General features: G+C 45.8%; 1 protein-coding gene across 1 annotated transcript in view; it reads left to right on the top strand.

Moving 5' to 3' along the window:
- DTWD2 (DTW motif tRNA-uridine aminocarboxypropyltransferase 2) overlaps nucleotides 1-22,647 on the top strand; it is a 57,704-nt gene that overhangs the window by 13,024 nt on the left and 22,033 nt on the right. Inside the window, exons 2-3 of the mRNA XM_032968716.2 lie at nucleotides 11,894-11,984; nucleotides 20,933-21,027. Of these exons, the coding sequence (XP_032824607.2) occupies nucleotides 11,894-11,984; nucleotides 20,933-21,027 (186 nt within the window). The remainder of the gene's footprint in view (nucleotides 1-11,893; nucleotides 11,985-20,932; nucleotides 21,028-22,647) is intronic.

The raw sequence follows: 22,647 nt of genomic DNA, 5'->3' as shown, positions 1-22,647 counted from the left end.
CGGTGTTTATTGTTTTCTGTTCAAACCTCAGTCTTGTGTGCGTGGGGCGACATTGCCTTGTGAATTGATTTCTCCTGTCGTTTTCGCTCTCCCTGGGTACCACTGGGGAGAGATCCGCGACCGTACTTCACCGCGCTGGTCAGTACGTGTTGGTGATATCACTCAAACTGTTGTGAAACGTAAGTGGGCTTTGGGCTTGGAACTTTACTTAGTAGGAATGATGGCCGGTTGTCAAGAATAATGATGAAAGTGGCAGCAAAAGAATGGATGTCGTCTGAAAGGACGTACACCAAAGGAGATGTGGTGGTAAAATCTACTGTTTTGTGGGTTTCAAGCAGGTTATTATATCGCAAGGATTGCCTCCCCAATTCGCAAGGTGGAAAATTGGGGAGACATTCATCGAGCAGTGGATTGACCATGGCTGATGATGATGACAATATGTGCTTGCATAGTCATGTGTGATCTATGTGTTGCTCCTGTTCAGCATGGTTACCTGGAAATCTAGGTTCAATCTCTGCTGCTGCCACCTGCATCATGGCTTCGGCAAAGTGCAGAGTTTGTACGTAGATCGGATTGTAAAGGCTGATGCAATAAGTTCTGCTAGGCCACTTACTCATTGACTCATCACTCACCAACCCCGCCATCATCACCAACAAAGCAATTAATTGAATGGTCGTGGTTTGGGGGTTGCTGATTTTTCGTTTCCATTGTTAAAGCATTTCTTATTGGTAGATTCTTGCTCTCTTCATTGGTGTTTATTAATGCAAGTGTATAATTAGCATAATTTATAATCGATTAACATACTACGATTTTTTTTGGGATGTATCAGCGTAACGGTTAAGTTTAATTGTAATGGTTCACGCAGTACACTATGAATCGGGGAGGCCTGAGTTAATTTGCCGGGAACTGGTTCTGTGTTCCTCACGAGCCTCTTCACCAACCCGCTCTGACCAGCGTGGTCAGTATGGTGGAACAACCCCACATGACTGACACGGAATTGACAAAAGCACTGTAAATTATTATCTAACATATTTTTTACTAATTATTCCGAGCGGGGCATCAAGATTGTATAATTGATAACGATTGTTTTTGAGTAATTTTCTGGTTGAACAACGGACATTTTCAGATATTGCCATCTGCTGATGTTTTGGTTTTTGCACCGCAGAGTGTGAACCCTCAATGGACTCTTCCTAGTTCCTTCAGCACCCCTCCTACAGCGTTAGACCCCACAAGGCAACCACTACAGACATCATATTACAGGCCACTTAATATGCATTAGCAGCATCGGGTAAATTTGGCGATTTCATCACAATGAATTGTAAATCGATTCCAGACTGTCGTAATTGATTCTAAGAAAGCGTGGAGGAATGGTAATTGATGATGGTACATCACTCGCGTTTTTGTTTTTATTTGTTTATATATTTCTTCGGCTCCCAGCAAAGCCTTCCCCCACCCACCCTTCCGTAAATGCACGTTGTGTGCCGAAGCCATTGCTGCTTCCACGGTAATTGATCGCAGTCTCCAGGCATCGATTTTTGGGGTGGAGATGAAAGCGCGTGTGCTGGCGTCCTTGCAGCGGCGATGGGCTACAGGCACGAGGAAATGTCGCAGTTTGTGAGTGCCCATCTCTGCCCTCGAACATCGCTTGAGTGGTGGAAAACAAGTTTCGGCCGACGTTTTCGTGAAATGAACAGCAATATTGTCACTATTTTATGCCGGATGAGCCAGTTTTTCATTTTTATCTTGGCTGGAAAGTGTTTTTTCCATTAACGTGAGAATTAGGCCCATGATGTCAGCCAAGGGACATGGTGATATACTGTGTGAGTGCGTTAGTGTTTCTATAATGCTCTGTTGCCATTAGCGGGTTTGCCGTTGGCGTGTAAAAAAATAATAGTTTTTTTAAAATAATGGTAATACTGCACACGACCAACTGTGATATTGCGAGGCTTTATGAATTTGTCTCTTTTTTGTTAATGTGCACATCCTGAAGCATTACAGTTACTTCGGCCATCTGGTGGTGCTCGTGGTTTATTGGTCATAATCGCTGGCATTTTAATTTGGAATCTTTTGTTTCGTGACCGCTGTTATTTTTACACGGTTAGATGGCTGCCTCTAACCGATTTCATCAAAAAAGCACAGTATTGAAGCCGCCTCTTTTTTTGTTGACTCCAATAAATTGCAGCTTCGAAAGATTCCACCAATTAGCCTCATTCTGAGACTTTGGGTTGTTTGGTGCGTACGCTCTCGGAGGCTTTACACACCGGCGCTATGTATCGTGATGGGGGAGAGGGTTAACCGTGGTGCAGGCGCTCCGCTCGGTTGCGAGGCGAGAGCTCAAGACGTGGGTCTCGTTATCCTCGGGCTGAATTTCCGAACGGGCGAATGTAAATGCGCGCCGTTAAGCGAATCGCTAATTAGGCGAGCGGGGCCCCGCGGATGGAGACGAAATCCACGCTTGAGCCCCGTCTCATAATTCATTCACCGTCTGTGTATTCATTCATTTGTAAAATGTTGCCTTAATGTTCACTTTTTTTCCTCCCATCATTTTAGTCAAGATCCAACATTAATCTCGCAGCACAGGACACCTTATCTTGGCCAGAAAATGACCAGGGGCCATTTCCGTGGTTTTAATTGATTGGTTTAAAAAAAGTCAAAGTAGTTTCTCGCTGAAATGACCATTCCTATGGTGATGTGGAGTCTAGTCATAGAACAACCACTCATCAAAGTAGTACTCATATTGTGAACCACGGAGGGCTGAGAGGCTGAATCAATCCCTTGCTGGTACTTAAACTTGCAACCTTTTAATTGCAAGCTGCACGCTCTGTCCACGCTATCATCTGCTTGGATGTAATTCAGAAGATAATTATTATGATCAATCTAATTGTCTATCTAATGATGGATGAGCACCTCCCCAGTTATCTAATGCTGCATGAAGGCCAGTCATGGAGTTGTTTGACCATGCTTCTCACTGATAAGTGCAGGTTGCTAAAGGGAAACTGCCCTGGGACTGGTTCAGTTGTCACTCGCCACCGATATCAGCCATGGCTGGGAATTGAACTTATGTCACCAGGAACATAGCGTAGCACGTGTACCACTGCCGCCACCCGCTTCACCCATAATTTGGTTAATTTGCGGTTAATCCCATATTTGTAATTTGTGCTTTGAGGCTGGCTCACGGTGACCGACTCGCACGCTCGACGATGTCGCTGGGCGTCTCGGGAATCTGCGGCGTAAGCAGAAGCCAGCGCACTCTTGGTAACGACGCCCCGCGGCGCTGACAGTAATGATGGCGCGATCATGAAGCAGTAAAGAGGTGAGCAGAGAAGTGAGCGGCGGCGGTGTCATTGCCAACGTGCGCATTAAGCGTTCCCGAATCGAACACCATCACCGCCTGGCGCCACCAATACCGCCACCAAACCCACGCGCGCCAGTGCAGCGGCTAGCTGGGGGTGGGGGGAGGATTTATTTGGAGGAAGGGTGGGTGGGCTTTTTGGGCTTTTGCTTTTCTGTTTCGTTGTTACTTTTTTAATATTTAATTTGAAACGTTGGGAGGTGAAGCGGGCATTGGCACCCCGGTGCGGCCCTGAGTTGCGAGCGCAGCCAAACCGAGCACACCGAGTGAATGTAGAAGCAGGGGCTTGAGGCTACGAATACTGATTTATGTCCCAGCGGAGAGAGAAGTTTGCGGGGCGGGGAGGAGAACGCGGGCCGGAGTGGAGGAGCCCCGCTCTGACTGCTGCTGTTGCTGAAGCTGGCCGCAGTTGTGCTGGGGAGGAGAGGGCTGCGGTGTCAATGGATAAAGAGAGATTGAGTGAGGGAGACTTGGCCATGGGGAGGGGCTGTGATATAGTTCTCCGTTAAGCGGGCATGCTGGCACGCTAGACAGAAGACGGGAGGGAATGGGTGTGTGTCGTGGCCTGCGAAGTGCCAGCCCAAGTAACTTTGCTTGTTGGCACGCTCTTTGTATTGGCGTGCGGGAAGACGGACGGTCAGTGGCGGAGGGGGTGGGCAGCTTCCCGTGTGCCCGCCAATCCTTCCGGCATCACTCATCTCCTCGGGGGCGTGTTCTATTAACTCACAAAGACGGAGGGTGTGACGAGTGCCGGTCTTGGTTGACGTGAGACATTGGTTCCTTCCCACCGAATCTTGAGCTCTGGGTAGTCATCCAAGTTCCACTCCATCTTGGAAATCACAGGGGTGCTCCTCACCCCACTAATAACGATTATTGCTGTAATGAACGCCGCAGTAATGGGTGCAGAGTCTGTGGCTCTTTAAAGAGACTGATCCGTTGGAGCTGGTGAATCACACGCCAGTAATCGTCCCTGACGCGTGGTGCAGCTTTTCACTCGCCACTCGCCTTCTTCCTCGACATATCTCGCATAACTCTTACAATCAAATCGTTTGTGAATGCCCTATCGGTTGTTGTTTGTTTGTCAGAGTGTCTGCCGAGCATCTCCCGTCTCCATGCTTGCACCCACAGTCAGGTTTGAGGCTGGTTAAAGGGTTAGTTGGGAAGGCTTGGGGGGGGGGGGGATGGAGAAGTGGTGGGGTGGAACGGAGGGAGATTTTGTTGGTTGACTCCTTGGCTTCACTGTGAATTCCTGGACTGATCTAAAAAACGCAAAAATAAACAAACAACCAGAACTTGTGCACGGTATGGCCACCAGCACTGTCAGTGGCAGCGAGGGTTGGAAAGGCATTGGGTCGAGAAATGAAAGAGGTGGCGAAATAACGAAAAAAAATATAAGATGAAAACACAGGGAAATGTGTACCAGATGGGCGAACTGTTAAATCCGCTTGAGTGCCCTAATTTTTCGTCATGGGGATGCGCTTGCCGCCGCTTGATGGATCGCGAGCACGCGGGAGGGGCCACTCGGACGCCGCCACATTCTCCGGCGTTCATGCTGACGGATGCGTGGAAAATTAAAGTCATTTTGAAGAGAAAAATAGGGTAAGGGGGGGGTAGGAAGGGGGGGGGGGTGTAATGAAATGAAATTAAACTCGAATTGCTTCCTTTTGCCTTGATATTTAACCACCACGTCTGCTGCAGGGCTTGGAATTCGTGGGTGAAATTTATTCGTGGCGTTGCAGTGATGTGCATTTTATATTTCTTTTTTTACCCCACCATCGCAATCGAAGCTCATGTGCTGTGACCTTTACATCTTCAAATTCTAAAATAAAACCCGACCTTGTGATTCCCAGCCCGTCCCAGTACCGAGACTGCGAATCTCCTGGCGGTCATCCGGAAACTTTTTTTCGGCGATGGCGAACGCTGAGGCAAAAGGTGCCAGCCGCAAAGGCCACGTTGTAAAAAAATGTTAAATGCGACCGCATCTCCGTGTTTGTCTCCACGTGGGGCTAATGTCCATTATTGTTTGTAAAGGTCATTTCCCTTAGACTTCGGTCAGTGATTCGCTCTCAAACACCGGCTCTTTAAATATTCGGTGCGATTGCCATGACCTGTATTCTTGGGGACTGCTCGCGTGTGCGCGATTAGCGGTCTTCTGCAAACGCCCGTGTTACTGTTATGAATCTGCATTTGTCCGTGCAGTGGCAGCCTTCTCTTTCCTTCCGTAAATGTGTCTCCGCTTTGTTATTTACGTTGTTGTTTTTAACCCTCTTTGAAAACCCCGTATGAGCTCGTCAGCGCATCTCTCTCTCCTCTCCCCGCCGTTTCTCTCCCCCTCGTCGCTGGTTGCGAGGTTTTTCCCGGCAGCCTGCCGAAGAGCGTGACCGCACGACCTTCGCGATCGTCGTTTTAGATTCCCTTCATGTCGCGCTCGCTCGGCTCCTCCTTCAGGATGTTAAAAAGAACTCTTTAAAATGATCCAAGTAAGGAGGCCGTTGCATTTCAAACAGGTTTAGCAAACGTGCCCTGGACGAGAGGCAATCTCCCCTTCAACAACTGCCCAACGTTGTCCTCATTCCAGTTTTACTTTTTCAACAGAACTGATTCAAGTGTTGGCAGAAACGTAAACTGCCTTTACACAAACTTGTCATTCATGTCCATTCACTCAGTGAGGATGTATACAAAGCAAAACTTTTTGTTGAATCTCAGCAGTTCTCCAGTCTCGGCAGAATCTGTCAAAGGGACCTCCATGGAATATTAACTACCTAATAATAATAACTTTTTGCTTCATAGGGTGCTCCATTTAGTGTCTCATCACAGCCATTCACAGGGGGACGCCCAATTTTCAGCTGTCCCTGTGCGGCTCAAGGTGACTCCGCACCGGCCTGCAAGTGTGCCTTTGTCCGCCAATAGGCAGTCCATGAGGGTAATTTGTGGTGTATTTTTTTCATTTTTTGGAAAGTTTGGACCATGATGCCGACAAGCAATGAGCCGAATATTTTTTAATGATGTCGGGGATCTTTGATGTTAATACACTCGCAATATTAACAAGGGCCACTGGCCTGATTCAAACCACAAACATCTGCAACAAATGGGTAAATGCGCAACCGCTGGGCCACATCGTCACCCCGTTAGTAAACTACATATTATTTAAGTAAATTTCATTCCCACACTTAAATACTATATTTTCACCATGATGACAGCCAATCCACTGCCTCGTATCCTCACGTATGTTAATGCCTGCGAAGGCATCACGCGCTCATGTTTTCGTGTACGCACTCGATCGTAATCATGATATATGACCACGTTCTACATTTAGTTTGTCGTCGTGGCTTAAAGTTCTGCAACAGTCGGCTTTGGCAACACACAGACAGCAGAGCAAATAACAATGGTGCGCTACAGTGAGATGCAAATAGCAGGGAAGATCGTGAGTGGGAATGGCGGTACGCGGGGTCCAGGACCTGCGCTCGACAACCGCTCATTTCGCGGCCGGCTCACGTAGCGATCTGCATGTTCCTCGGGTAATTTGGCGCGATTTGTTGTGGTTTGCCGCCGCGCGCGGCGCGCCGAGTTACCGCCTAATGGCCTGTCCGTCACGCTGCTAAGCAGAACCGGGGGAAAAAAAGCAAGTCAAGCGACGTGTTAACCCGGTTCCAAGCACCCTTCTCATGACAACCGCCGCACCCCCTCCACTCGCAGAGGAACCAGTGGGCACAAGGCCCTGGTGTACGGACGGGCGGCGTGTGCGATTTTGGATGATTTTTTTCTTCGTTTGGTTTTCTGCTCCCAAGAGCGCGGGCAAAGCGAATTCGATCAGTCAACGTACGGGAGGGCAGAGGTGTTGGGCGTGCGTGATGTACATATCACCGTTTGTTGATAGTAGTAGTGTGATGACCGCATTGATTCGAATAATTTTCAAGCTCGCGCTGCATGCGTAGAATGGCTCTTGTAAGAATAGTTTTTTCCCATTTTCTATATAAAGATAATAATGATAACATTTATGTGGGGATTAAATGCCATCGCAACTCAAAGTGCCTAATATCACATCTCATCTCAACCATGCAAAGCGGGACCCTCGGTGGCAGCTGTCCCTATGCAGCACAAAATGGTTCAGCGAGCATTAGTCTGCCAGTAGGTGTCGTTAATGCCTGTGGGTAATCCAACTTGAGAAATTTTTCAGCATTTGGATATTTGGCCAATTCCGGTTACATTATATCGCTTTTTTTTTAATAGCTTTTTGAGGACACCGAAGAGCTGAGAACCAAGTGGAAACCAATGCAGAATATGGCAAAAGCATACAAACTCCACACAAGGGTGCCCGAGTCAGGAATTTAACCGAGGTGCTTCTTGCAGGGAGGCGCAAGTGTTACTACTGCATCATTCTGCCGCCCTAAATTTGAATTGGGAATTTCCATCTCGACGCGGTTAAACACTTCAATAGGAGTTACCGCAATTCATCGTGCCGCTCGTTTGCATTGCGTGGGAGTAAACAGAATAGATGTAATGTATATATGTAAATCCTGGTCCGTTTGTAGAAAGGGCCAGGTTGGACTTTCCATAAGGTTCGCATGAGACGTGACGGTTTCAGATTACATGAATTTCATGTAAAGTTATTCATCATGAAATTCAGATTTGGACGGCCATGTGGGTGTGCAGCCGTTTATCTCTGTGTAAATTTCTCCTGTAACCGTGGGGGCCATTAGACTTTAGAATGCAAAAAAAAATAAAAAGGACATTAGTGAAGATAATGTAGGTTGTGCCTCACTGAAATACTATCCCAGATTCCCCTTTGATACATGCATGTATAATTATTACAAATAGGTGTTAGTGAACGGAAACTTTTTTAAAAATGTGTTTGGAGAGGCTCTGTGGAACAGTGGTTTGCTCACTGCGCCTAATATGGAAACCCGAGTTGGATTCCCAGCTACAGCTAACATCAGTGACGAGTGACATCTAAACCAGTCCTGGGCCCTCACCATCACCTCCTGACACTGATCGTTGAGGTGAAGTTTGGTCAAACAAACCCCCATGACCAGCACAGTGTTTGGAGGCCTTCATACACTCGTGGCTTTACAATGGGCTCTGATTATTATTCAATTTTTTATGTATTGTGTGGCTAAAAACTCGTTAAGCAATCTTATTAGCAAGCAATTAAAACAGACTGAAATTTAAAATTTGAATCGAGGGAAAATAACTTTTTTTAAAGTAAATACATCACAATAATGTGGACCTACAGTGAGGAGAAAAAAGTATTTGATCCCCTGCTGATTTTGTACGTTTGCCCACTGACAAAGAAATGAGCAGTCTATAATTTAAATGGTAGGTTTATTTGAACAGTGAGAGACAGAATAACAACAAGAAAATCCAGAAAAACGCATGTCAAATATGTTATAAATTGATTTGCATTTTAATGAGGGAAATAAGTATTTGACCCCCTCTCAATCAGAAAGATTTCTGGCTCCCAGGTGTCTTTTATACAGGTTACGAGCTAAGATAAGGAGCACACTCTTAAAGGGAGTGCTCCTAATCTCAGCTTGTTACCTGTATAAAAGACACCTGTCCACAGAAGCAATCAATCAATCAGATTCCAAACTCTCCACTATGGCCAAGACCAAAGAGCTCTCCAAGGATGGCAGGGACAAGATTGTAGACCTACACAAGGCTGGAATGGGCTACAAGACCATTGCCAAGCAGCTTGGTGAGAAGGTGACAACAGTTGGTGCGATTATTCGCAAATGGAAGAAACACAAAAGAACTGTCAATCTCCCTCGGCCTGGGGCTCCATGCAAGATCTTACCTCGTGGAGTTGCAATGATCATGAGAGCGGTGAGGAATCAGCCCAGAACTACACGGGAGGATCTTGTCAATGATCTCAAGGCAGCTGGGACCATAGTCACCAAGAAAACAATTGGTAACACACTACGCCGTGAAGGACTGAAATCCTGCAGCGCCCGCACGATCCCCCTGCTCAAGAAAGCACATTTCCATGCCCGTCTGAAGTTTGCCAATGAACATCTGAATGATTCAGAGGACAACTGGGTGAAAATGTGGTCAGATGAGACCAAAATGCAGCTCTTTGGCATCAACGCAACTCGCCGTGTTTGGAGGAGGAGGAATGCTGCCTATGACCCCAAGAACACCATCCCCACCGTCAAACATGGAGGTGGAAACTTTATGCTTTGGGGGTGTTTTTCTGCTAAGGGGACAGGACAACTTCACCGCATCAAAGGGACAATGGACGTGGCCATGTATCGTCAAATCTTGAGTGAGAACCTCCTTCCCTCAGCCAGGGCATTGAAAATGGGTCGTGGATGGGTATTCCAGCATGACAATGACCCAAAACACACGGCCAAGGCAACAAAGGAGTGGCTCAAGAAGAAGCACATTAAGGTCCTGGAGTGGCTTAGCCAGTCTCCAGACCTTAATCCCATAGAAAATCTGTGGAGGGAGCTGAAGGTTCGAGTTGCCAAACGTCAGCCTCGAAATCTTAATGACTTGGAGAAGATCTGCAAAGAGGAGTGGGACAAAATCCCTCCTGAGATGTGTGCAAACCTGGTGGCCAACTACAAGAAACGTCTGACCTCTGTGATTGCCAACAAGGGTTTTGCCACCAAGTACTAAGTCATGTTTTGCAGAGGGGTCAAATACTTATTTCCCTCATTAAAATGCAAATCAATTTATAACATTTTTGACATGCGTTTTTCTGGATTTTTTTGTTGTTATTCTGTCTCTCACTGTTCAAATAAACCTACCATTAAAATTATAGACTGATCATTCCTTTGTCAGTGGGCAAAGTACAAAATCAGCAGGGGATCAAATACTTTTTTCCCTCACTGTAGATAAATTATTGGAAGGCAGACTGGGATCAAAATCATGAAATAAGAAGTGCTTTTTATAAAAACTTAACTCAATAATGAAGAGTAACTTGCCAACGTAGCGAGAGAAGAAAGTTGTACACCTTGCCTAGACATTGACCATTAAAATGTAACAAAATCTGAATTTATGTGTGTAGAGATGCATGGATTTGTGGCTGAATGAGGAGCACATAAATTGGAGAACAAATGCAATTGAGACATCATATTGAAGGTTAGGAAGAGTGAATGAGCCGGGGCAGGACACGTCGCTCAAGGGGATGATGGTTGATGGACGAGACTGGTGCTGGAATGGCAGCCGTGAGAGATTACATGCCCGAGAGGACATGCAACACGGAGATGGAGTGATGAGATTAACTAATGTGCAGGAGCGAGATGGATTGTGGCGTTGTGGGACCGTGAAGGATGGCGACGATGGGGGGAGGAAGAGGTCTTGGTCTGGCAGTCGATTGATGATGGCTGTTGATGATGATGTTTATAAGAAAGATGAACACTCACATGGTGCGTTTTGCACTTCGTTACGATCCCTACTACTCGAGTTCAATTCCTGGCCGAATGTCCTCGGCAATACCATTTAACATTTCCAAAACCTCCCAGGCTATGGTAATCATACGTAGCTTATTTTTCCTTATTTCTTATTCACTTCGATCTAAATGCATGCATTTGTAATCATACGAAGGATATTTTTAAGTAGGGTACATTTGCAAGGACTTATACATGTATTTCTAGCTTGAATATTATCATGAAATGGCATTAGAATATCCAAGTTAACTGGAAACCAGGTAAGTGTCTCTACTGCGCGATTAAAGTCGTCCCTCTCCATCACCATCGCTCGTCCTGTGTCGTCACTATCTAATTCACTCCTCGTCTCAGCGCTCCATCCCCGCAGCGATTGTCCTCTCGTGTACATTCTCGCCACTGGTTGCCATTCTATCGCCGGTCTTTTTCAATCAGCCATCGCCTTCCATCGACATATCCTTCCCAGGCCCGGCGACTTTCCTCGACTCAACCATGGATGTCCCAGGTTTTAATTTATTCCCTAATCGGTGTGCTGCTATTGTTGTCGCTCAGTGTAATTCTAATAACGCATCCTCCCATGCTTCTTTTCAGTCAAATAAAAAACAGCAGACCGTTGTCACCGTTGTGAATGGGTAAAGAGAGCTGCTGCATCATATATATTTTTTTCGTAATGTTTTTCGAACCGGTGCCTCCTTTGTGAACAAGCTGTGGCGTTCGAGCAAAACTTGCGAGCAGGCACAACGTTGCGAGATCACCGTGCCGGAATAAACGTTTTTGTGCTGCAGTGCGCGGGAGAGATTGGCGTGCGTCCCGTGACCTTTGCGTTTGATACGCAGGTGCAGTAGCACTTTCCTGCCCACTGAGCTCTCGGTTGAGCTTTTGCAAAATTCTGCTCGCAATTCGACTTGCCCTTTTTCGGCGCTGTAACGAAAATAGATCGAAGGAGTGCGTTTGGTTTTTTTGCAGCGAGTCGGGCCTAACGTTCCACTTAGGTTGTCTGGGAAAGGAAATTGATTGAGAAAAATAGTTGTGATATCAAGGAATAAATGCTGTTGTGGAAGAATTGAGTTGTATCTTATTTTGCACAAGTGAATTCTTTGTTTGTCTGTCTCCCCCTCTCTGTCTTTGATCGTTTTATGTTTGGGTTTTCTAGGCGGCCCCAGAAGGTGTGTCTCTGTCCCTTCTTGCCGGCTCACCCACTGGAGGTTTCCACGCGTCTCTATATTGTACAGCATCCAGCCGAGGCAAGTTACATGTCACCCAGTCACCCTGGCACACAGCAGCCCACACACCAGTGTGTGTGTACATAGGATCACACGCCAATCCACAAACCATCTCACGCACTCACCTACAGATAACACGCCAGCCCACACACACAAGCTGACACATAGCTCAACATACCTTTACACCAGCCCACACCAATCCACTTACCATCCCATACATTAACCCACATGCATGCCCACACAGCAGCCAAGGTAAATTCCACCCAGTCACAAACCAGCCCACAAACCAGCGCATGTTTGTATGTATGTTGGACTTCTTTCGCACCGTAAATAGCCAACAGCACTAATTGGAGGTGCGAGGTTTGCCCACCAATCCTTTGAAGGCCCACATGGCACACGAGGCGTGGGTTACCAGAACCATGCCCGGTCGCCTTCATCTTGCTCATGGCGATGTTTATTATACACCACATCAAGTACTCATTTGAGGCTGAGTCGACCTAGGGGAGGCTTAGGACTGGTTCAGATAAATCATCAATCGTGTCGGCTATTAATGGGACTCGAACTCGGGTCACCAATCCACACACACCTGCTCCACACACCAGCCCACACAAGCCTCCAATTGTTATCGGACAGCTCTGGACACAGCATAGGCATGTGTGCACAAGGAAAGGTGAATTTGTTTTGGGGGTGGCGCCACGGTGGCGAGATGTTAACTACCTCATCTAGTGTATCAGAGGTCTTGGGTTAGTGCCCAACCCTGACGCCTGCATATTTGTAGTTTTCATGTTCTCCTCGTGGTCGTGTGGAATTTTCTCCGGATCCTCCGGTTTTTCCCTCCACATTCATAAGCATACATTTGGAGTATTTGACTGCTATAAATTTCTGCATAATAAGCCACTTCGTTGAGTTATCATTTGTGGCCAGGTTGCTTCTGAGAAAGAGCTACATAGCTTAGTGGGCCTTACGCGGTAAAATAGTTTTACGATAGTTCCTGTAAACACTCTCCAGCACACCGCCACTTGCTGGCAGAGTGGCAGCACTTCGCCAACATACTGGGTACAACGGCACAGCCGACACATCGGAGAGCAAACTTGTGGTTTAAAGACGGGGCGCCTCGTCCATAACTCATTTAGTCGACTACAAATAAAAACAACCACTTTTTTGTGGTCGATTACTCTGGTCTCTTTAAAAATGGCCGCCGCCACGACATTCTGCCTTCCCCGAAAGTGGGAAATCCACCTACACGCCACGCCCTGTTCGGCGCGGTTGGTGATGCCGATGACATCGCCAAGCCGTGCCCCCATCACCGCCTGTCCAGCATCACACGCACGGGATTGGAGGTGAAAGACTATTCTTGCGTTACCAGGTTAAGTTGGGTGATGGGAGCGATAATCAGTAGAATTATAACTGTGTACCTAAAGTGATCATTTCCAAACTCATTGTGTTGATTTTGGAACATTATGGGTAAAGGAATTTAGAAGCGGACTCCGTTCTGTCTCCACATCGATTCAAATCTGTAAAATTATGATAAAACTCATTGCGACAGATAAAATTGTTCAAGCCAGAAAACAAAACATATCTAATGAGACAGAGACATGCAGTGCCTTGTGCAGAACATCTCATTTATAAATTTGCGTAATTGTTGTTGCCTGTAGGTAAGCTAATGGGTTCCCTTTAGTGTCAGGGTTAGCCCTCTGCATACATGGGCTGCTAGAACCTTATGGCAATGGCAGACAGTGATGACTTACGGTACTGATGAGTCCTCATGAGTGTGAAACCGGTCGACAATTGTGTGGGTTTCACTGCTTCCCTGTTGAGATGGCCACCTTTTATAGATGTTTTCAGTTGGTGGATTAAGTGACAATATTGCCACACATCCATTGATTTTGAATTAAAACTATATAAATAAAAGTATTTAACCAGACAAGGCCCACTGAGCTATGTAGCTATTTTTCAGAAGCGACCTAGCCACAAGTGATAGCTCAATGAAGGTGGCTTATCATGTGGACATTTCTCCCAGTCAAATACTGTAAACGCATGTTTCTAAATGTGGAGGGAACAACCGGAGGACCCAGAGAAAAATTCACACGACCACGGGAGAACACACAAACTCCAAATAAACAGGTGTCAGATTTGGGATCGAACCCACGACCTCCTGCATACCAGGTGAGTGAATTAACATCTCGCAAACCGAGTTGGTTGTCTGTATAAGGCTGATAAACATGCGATGCACATATTTTTTGTTAAATTTGTCTGCACATCATCATAATCAGCCATGGTCAATCCACTGCAGATTGAAAGCCTCTCCAAGCTGCCACCACTTCTCACAATCCTGTGATTCAACAATCTATCCATCGCCTGCACATTAACTTATTTCACTGCTCCATTTCCCCAGTGGATGCCAATATGAATAAAAAAATAAAAGCATGTTTTCTTCCATTGGCCTATTGGCTTTCCAGACGAACGTTATCCATATTACCCAGAAACGTTTGTTTAAGCAAGCAAACTCTCGACTACTTTGGATCTCCTGGGTCTCATCAGCAGAATTGTTTCAATGAACACTCTTTTTTGGCAAAAGCACCGAAATAATTGGTCAGCCCAGTTTTTATCTCATTCCTATTCCCGACCAACTCGAACGGCTCACGTCGGCGCGGCTCGCCTCCTCTAAGTTTTGATCGCTCAGTGGGTTTTTTTTTTATTTTGCTGCGCATGCCACGGGAGCCGGAACGCGGAGCGTCACGAGAACGGATTCCGTCGTTAAAAGCGACGCATTGCGCCCTGCTCCATCGATTGGCAATTACGGCGGTCGGAGCCTTCCGAGTGGAACTTTCATTTGGGTTTTTAATTGCCCGCCCCGCAGAGCGGCGCGGCGGGCGTAGTGCGGTGCGCGCTCGCACACACCGCCAGCCCATGCGCGCTAATTGCGTCACGCCAGCGCGCGTGCTGCTGCCGCCCCTCGGCGTGTGTGCGCGTGTCTGTGTACGCGCGCGTACAGACTTGCGTGTATGTGTACACTTGTGTGTGTGTGTGTGTGGGGAGCAGTGGTGTGGCGCTTAGCGCGCTGCGCCACGGACCAACCATTCCCGAGTTCGGTTCCCGCTCATGGCCAACACCAGTGACGATCATCTGAACCGGTTCTGGGCCTCCTGTCGGTCGACTCAGCCTCAAATGAGTACCTGGTGCGGTGCGTAAACATCGGCACTAGGGAGACAAAGGCGGTCGGGCATGGTGCTGTTTGAGCCCCTAGTGTTCCGTGCTGGCCTTCGTAGGTGCTCGCGCACAGCACATGCCCAAAAAGTCTGTTAATGCTATGAGGGTCTTTGCGTGTAGGCAGGCACATGTACGTGGGGAGCGGTGGTGTTGTGGTTAGCATGCTAACTTAAGAACCTGACCCACCCAAGTTCGATTTCCACTCGTGGCCCAAATCACTGATGAATATCTTAACTGGTTCTGGGTCTCCGCTTCGTTCACACAGCCTTAAATGAGTACCTGGTGCTGTCTGGTTAGCCACATTGATATTATCCTCACTGCTCGCTTATAGCATTTGCCGTAACAGTCTGTTTAAGCTATCAGGGGACCTTTGACATTGTATTTGCTCGCATATATATGTGTGCTTGTGTGTGTGTGCACACGTGTCTGTGTGTCTCTTTGTATGTGTCCGTGTGCTTGTGTGTGAATGCATATTTGTACACGCGTTTATAGTCACTATATTCAGCATGCAATGATTTTCCCACCTTCCGCTTTGTTTTGTATGTGCTGTACATTGACCTTCTTTCGCACCGTATGTAGCCAACAGCTAAATCGGAGGTGCAGCCGAGGGTGGAGGGGTGTGACTTGGGTGGAAGGGTGGCTCGGTAGTAACACTCGTGTCTCACAGCAGAAAGTGTCTGGCTTCACTTCCCCCTGCTCGGGCCCCGTTAGACTGTGGAGTTTGTGTGTTCTCCTCCCCCCGCCGCCGCCCTCCCCTGTTTTTCTTGCGCTTCCTTTAGGTTCTCCGGGTTTCCTTCCTTCGCTCAATAAACCCCCCACAAACAGTGCAACTGATGTTGGGCAAAATCTCAATGCTGAAAAATTAACTGAAAATTACTCAATTGCGATTACACATGAATATCTCCCTCTACTACAAAAACTTGACAGGACCCTCCTGAAATAGAGCCCTGAGACTGGTGGAGCTTTCCTGGGTAAACAAGTGTAATATGATAACAGTTTGGGGGTCACAGTTCGATTCAATAATATAATCATATTTGTACTATCTCAGCTTATCTTTAATATGTAGCACCTTAGTCCAAGGTGCTTTACAATAATTATAAAGTTGTACATGAGATGATAGTGGTTTAAATAAAGAGTGGCGTTGTTATTAAAAGCGGTAGTGGTTTAATTATGGTGACAGTCAGGAGGACAGGTGGGAGTGGTTAAGGAGGCGTTGGGTAGTCATGTCTGTTGCGTGGACCGTCCTTACTCTTTGTCTCGTGCTGTCTCTTTGCATTCATCGCCAACAGTTAGCCTGAAGCAAATATTTGCACAACATTGGCACAAATCGTGAACGATCAACTCTTACACGGGACAGTTCAACCCAAAAATATTCCATTTTAACGAGTGAATTGTTACACGCCTAATAGCCACCTGTACTTAGCTATGGTCGCCCAATGTCTTGGAACGTTGGGCGCGTGGGACGAGGCTGCAGCCGCGTGAGCGAGTGTGCGCGCACGTGTGTGTGTGCAAACGTGCACGGATTGAGGTCAGAGGGCACCATATCTGCCTTGCTCAGATAAATTATTAACACCATCTCAGGTGATATGGCTGCCAGAGTGGTGTGTTGGGCTGTCAAAGCGTACAAATAAAACTCCCGGTGGGTATTGACCCGTTCGCCTTAGATGCTGCGCTTAGCCCTGGATTTATGAGGGGGGTGGGGGCGAAGCTATAACGTTTTCCTAAGCATGTGGCCTTCTGATCAGCATTGTGTTTGCAGTGGTTAGCACGTCGCATGGACGTGAAAGGCGCACGATCACCGTTGCCCAATGTGTACGGCTCCTTTCCGACGCTCGAGAGAAAACCAATTACGTGCCAAAGATTTGGGTTGACACAAGTGGTGAGATGGCTCCTAAACAAATAGACAGACAGACAGCCAGATGTCCTTTATTTATGACAGGGTGAGAGCTCATTGTGGAGAGGTGTAATGACCACGTCAATTCATAAAATGATATTCATTCCTAAGCTTACGGTGCACGCATCGAATCTCTGCCGTAAGAATCGCAGTCGGCGTGTTAGGATTTGCACGTAGCAATCGTATATCTGTTTGTAGTTTTCATTTTTACGTAGTAGCGGCGTCGCGCATGCAAATTGCGTCTCAAAACACCATTGAATTTGTAACGTGCACCGTTTGTTTTTTTATGCTCGGAGGTTCAGGGCCAACCGCAGATAAACGGCAGCCACCGCTGGCGCTTCCAACAATTTTCCCAAGCTCTGTGGTCCTGCAATGGGATGTTTTGCCAACTGTGTTGTGAATGATTGGGGCTCGCGGGAACCCCCCTGCTGCCACAAAATGGCTTCCTACATCCTCCGCATTGTTAAGCAAAAGAATTGTGACAGATCATCGAATCGTTTAGTGGCGAATCATTGCGTCTCTTTCTGTTGTGCAAGAGGGATTATGGTGAAATGTCTTCTTCAAGGCCAGTCGGGTATCTTTTATTTAACCCGGAGTTGTAAAATCTATTGGGGCACATTATACATTGCCTCTTTCTTAAGGATGACCTGTGTTACATTGAATCGTCTTAAGTACACTGAATACTGAAAAAAAACATTCAAAATTTAACAGAACCAGACTACATTTAACAAATTATTGAACAAAAATATGAGTAATGCAAAGTAAAGATGGCGAATCGCATGTAAAACAAATGTACAAAAAAGTGTGGAAAGAGCAATATTGGAGCGGTTCATTCACTGCGCGATGAACCCAGACAATCCGAGTTTGATTTTAAGCCATGGTCAACATCAGTGCTGAGTGATATCTGAACCAATCTTTGACCTCCCCATCTTTCACAGTCCACGCTAATCAGCGTGATGACGCATGGTCAAACAACTCCCCTTAACCCTCACGGTGTGAGAAGGACTTCATCAAGTCGTGGATTGGCAAAGGGCTGTGAATTATATTATTTACTTATTTGCTTTTATATATAAAACACTTTTTCATGAACATAAAATAACATGCCTTATTGCAGCTTTTATATTGTTCAGCATTATAAAAATTGATTTTTATTATTTTTACTGTTATTAATATTCATTCACATTCGTAAGGTGCACTTTATCCGGAGATCTCAACCTGTTTTGTGGCACTTTCCATGGGACAACGCTCGAACATTAAAAGCTCACGAGTTCATCGCCTGGATTGTGATCCAGGAAGGATTTAACTCTTCTGGTGTCAACATAACGAGTACCACTTTGGGGGAAGTCAACAGTGGTTGTTTTTTTTTTACCTGGAATTTCCATTATTGGTGCAGAGGCTATAAACAGGAGATGGGCATCGCCCTGCACTCATTTGAGCCAAGAACTACTCAACATTTTTACTCAACCTTTATAGTCATATCATTATAAGTCATCGATGTTATTACTAAATAATTAAGCGTACAGCCTTGCAACTGATGGGTTTGGCGATGCCTAACTCAAGTTAAGCATTCACAGTGGAGACGGTTGAGCGTTCTTGGGTAATAATGCATGCTTGAGCATGGCACCAGAATGTAAAGGCTTTTAACCCTTTGTGAACAAATCTAAATCTTACATTTCCAAACGATTCAGTGACGTGCCAGCATGTTTAAAAATAATGCCCTCGTTGCGTATCAGCAGTGCTATTATTATTGTTATACATTTGTGTAGAATTTAGACATTTTATCACTGGGTAAAGGCAGCCTGCTTAATCAGAATCAGAATTTTTATTTAGACTAAAGGAATCCGATGAGCTCTGAAGATTTTTTTCCTCAGATGTCCAGTAGGGGCGGGTCAGAAAGTTACAACAAATAATACAAAATAATTGAGGTTTTTTTGGGTTGGATCCCGTAAATATATAAATGTTTCGTTAAAACCCGCACCACCCGACACAGCCAACTAGTAAGGGTTGTCACGTAAACAGAACGTGCCAATTTGTCACTAGTGCAGCACATTGGTGTTTTGGAGAGCCAAGCCACAGCATTTACAATCTGGGTACGACGTTTCGCCAGTAATTACAACTAGCTTCATCAGGCGACAGCCAGATTTGTAGAGAAGTCCACCTGATTTGTTCCTTATATAGAGGTGAAGATGTGGTGACCACACTTCTGTGCGCTTGTGCAAAGTGGGAGGGGGGATTAATGAGTCAACCCACATATTCTTGGTTCTTTCGGTAAAGTCACGTAGAAGGGAAACAATAAAATAAAAAATATATAAAACAATAAAATTCTCAACGACGTTTCGACTGCAACACAAGCAATCATCATCAGGTGTGAAAACCACAGCAAGAAAATTTGATGGTGATTGCTTGTGTTGCAGTCGAAACGTCGTTGAGAATTTTATTGTTTTATATTTTAATTATTTTATTGTTTCCCTTCTATGTGACTTTACCGAAAGAACCAAGAATATGAATACCTGCAGTCACGAAAGCTTTAAATCAAGAGTCAACCTACATTATGCATGCACATTATGCGAGCCCTTTTATCTTGCCCTTCCTGTCCATTGTGTGTATTAAAATAGCCGTACCAACGGTAATCCCTATTGAAGTATGGTGGCCTGTATAGGCATGCATTTAAACAATGTGTAAAGACTGTCAGCAAGTCTCGAGGTGAAGACAGGGTGTCAGCGAGGCTGGATGCAAAGACAAGGTGCCAGCAAGTCTGGAGGATCTTGGTTGGGAAATTCCCCAGAGTGTCCAAAAGAAGACAGCTGGGGAAATTCCCCCAGAGAATCCACGAGGATAAAAGCAGGGGCAAGAAGGGATGTTCGGGGCCTGCGGAGAGGGACTTGGGCCGTCGTCGCAGTCTTCATGTCGTCGCTGTCTGCTCGGTCACACGATCTCCATGTCGCATTATGTCATGACAACGTGGTCCTAAGCTCTGTTATGTGCAATACAAAAAAAACCCTCTAAAGTTCGAGGCTGGAGTCGTTACAAATTTATTATTTGATGATTCGCTTCCACGCAGCACTAAGTCGGTTGCTATCCGAACGGTTCAAATTGTTTTTATTTATTTCAATTTCGATAGATTATCTAATTATTCTTGGCCAGTAGTAGTTAGTTTTGCACAACTTCAACATGATCAAAATCAATTGAGTGTCCTTGTTGGCACGCGTGTTCTGCTACTGCTGACAGTTGTACTTTGGAGTATTTAATATTTCTCTGGTGTTTTTTTTTAGTCTCGTGCTGATCATTCGTCCTGTTTGTCCAACATACCAACATAGCATTTGCCACAAAAGCCGATAGGAGTGCAAAGTATAGGAATGCAAAACAAGTAACTAAATATAAATAATTAATAAATCAATACAAATGGCATAAGTACATGAATTCCTGCCAATTTTTCAACACCAAAATCAATCTTGGGCAAGGCAGCAAATTAGTCCCAGACCACACCAAGTAGTATTTTGTTTAGAATAAGAGGTGATGATGGCATTGGTGTCTGGGGATATCAACAATGACAATAATGCCAATGACGATGATGGTTATAATGTTGATGCTGATGATTATTATATTGATTATGCTGATGCTGGCAGTGATGAAGACTGTGGTGACTTGGTTATAATCATGATAATGATGGCAATTATTGTTATGGTGATGATGGTGACTGATTACAGGCACATATGACAGTGATGATGTTGATCATGATACCACTCCCACTGACTAAGGTATTGTTGTGCGTGTGCGTGCCATACCGTTCGCTAACAGCGCTTGCCCCAACAGTCTGTTTAAGTCTTGCGTGTGTGTGTGTGCGTGTGTGTGCGTGTGTACCCAGGAAAGTCGCGTGCTGCGCACAGTGCCACTGTTGGCCGCCTGCCTCTCCGCGCACTCCTGCACCGTGCTCGTTGGCCGCCGCTTCCCCGAGGACCGGTGAGGAGGCTCACAATGGCCGTGTCTGAGTTAGTGGGTTAGCAGCGCCGAGGACCTGGTTGGAGCCTCGTTCCAGATGTCTTTTCTTGAGTGGGATGAAAATGGCCGAGTTGGAGCCACTCCTTTGTATGAACCCTAGATTTGCTTGTCTGTATCATCATCATCAGCCATGGTCTCTCCACTGCTGGATGAAGGCCTCCCAAAGCCATCACGTCTCGTACGGTAATGCGATGCAACAATGCGTCTCGCTCCTACGCACGAGCTTATCTCATGGCGCCATCTGCTCGGTGCACATCCTCTTGGCTGTGTTCCCTGCTTTGGTTGCCACTCCATCGTGAATCTGGACTGCTGACCATCGATTGTCGTTTTCGCAGAGTTCAAAGTGGTCAAGATGGTTCAAGTCCATGTTCCAGTCTCCCTCCATTATTAATTGTGGTACCATTCATAGAAACATGCATTTAGATTATTAACATTATTTTGCTGCGATAAATGTCCAAATGATAAGCCACTTTGTTGAGCTATAGTTTGGCCAGTTTGCTTCTAAAAAATAAGTTCATACCTCAGTGGGCTTTGCCTGGCAGGATGGGGATGGTTTCAGTTTTATTTGTAAGTGTTTGGGTGATTTGTTTATCTTTCTTGTACTTTGCACTACTATCGTGTTTTTGCATTGTTTTTACCCACCCCTACTGAACATCTGTGAAAAAGAGCTTTATAGATCATCGGATTCCTCCAGTATAAATATTCTGATTTGATTTCCTGGTGCAACAGCTGAAACAATGATGCGAGTTTCTTACATTTACCTGGCCTCTGTCTACCCAGCAGTTTCTAAGTGGGTGTATGCCACAGATAGCCGATGGTCACGTCACGTGTGGTGGGTTAAAGCATGGGGACTGCCAACCTCTTCCAACACGTCTATCCAGCGTGGAAGAGTCGACCAAAATACCCTCAAGGAGCTGTCTGCAAAGCTCCCTCTAGTGGAGGCTGTTTTGCCAAGCATTGGATTGAGCAAGGAATTTGCAAGGGCTACATTTTAATCTTTACCAGCACTGGGATTCAAATTCTTATATATAAATTGGATGACTGGCATACGGAGAATCGATTTGCATCACATGAAGGTGTGCTGTGTAGAGATAGCTGCAAGAGCTCTATTGAATTAACTCCAGAAGTATTTCTGGGTCCGTTCCCTGATGGGATGGTTCAAGGCTTTATTATTGCCCGAAGGAGTTATAGAAGAAAAATGTCTTAGCCTTACGACATGGAACTCCCCAATAAGATGGTCAAAATGTAATTGGTGATTTAAAATAAAAATAAAAACTTCATGGCCAGATTTTTAAATGAATCTGTAAATCTTTATATAGCATGTATAAATATATAGCCCGGTGACAGACCACTGATGCACAGCACATTTTTTTCCCCTCCGCAACAAACTCTCGGCCATAAACCATCGTGGGAAAGATTATGAATGGCGAAACTTCCACACCCCCCCCCGCCCCCTCCAACACGTAATAAATACTCATAAAACGGACAATAACATTAAGCAGTGTGCCACCAGGAAAAAAATATAGACAATAGTGAAAGCCTCAAATAGAAAAAAAGCAATAAAGGGGTAAACAGAAAGCC

The sequence above is a fragment of the Petromyzon marinus genome, chromosome 40 (assembly GCF_048934315.1).
Source record: "Petromyzon marinus isolate PM22_M1 ecotype Great Lakes invasive population chromosome 40, UKy_Petmar_22M1.pri1.0, whole genome shotgun sequence".
NCBI classification, from domain to species: domain Eukaryota; kingdom Metazoa; phylum Chordata; class Hyperoartia; order Petromyzontiformes; family Petromyzontidae; genus Petromyzon; species Petromyzon marinus.
The sequence above is the reverse complement of the archived record's forward strand: the minus strand, read 5'-3'. Positions and strand labels throughout refer to the sequence as shown.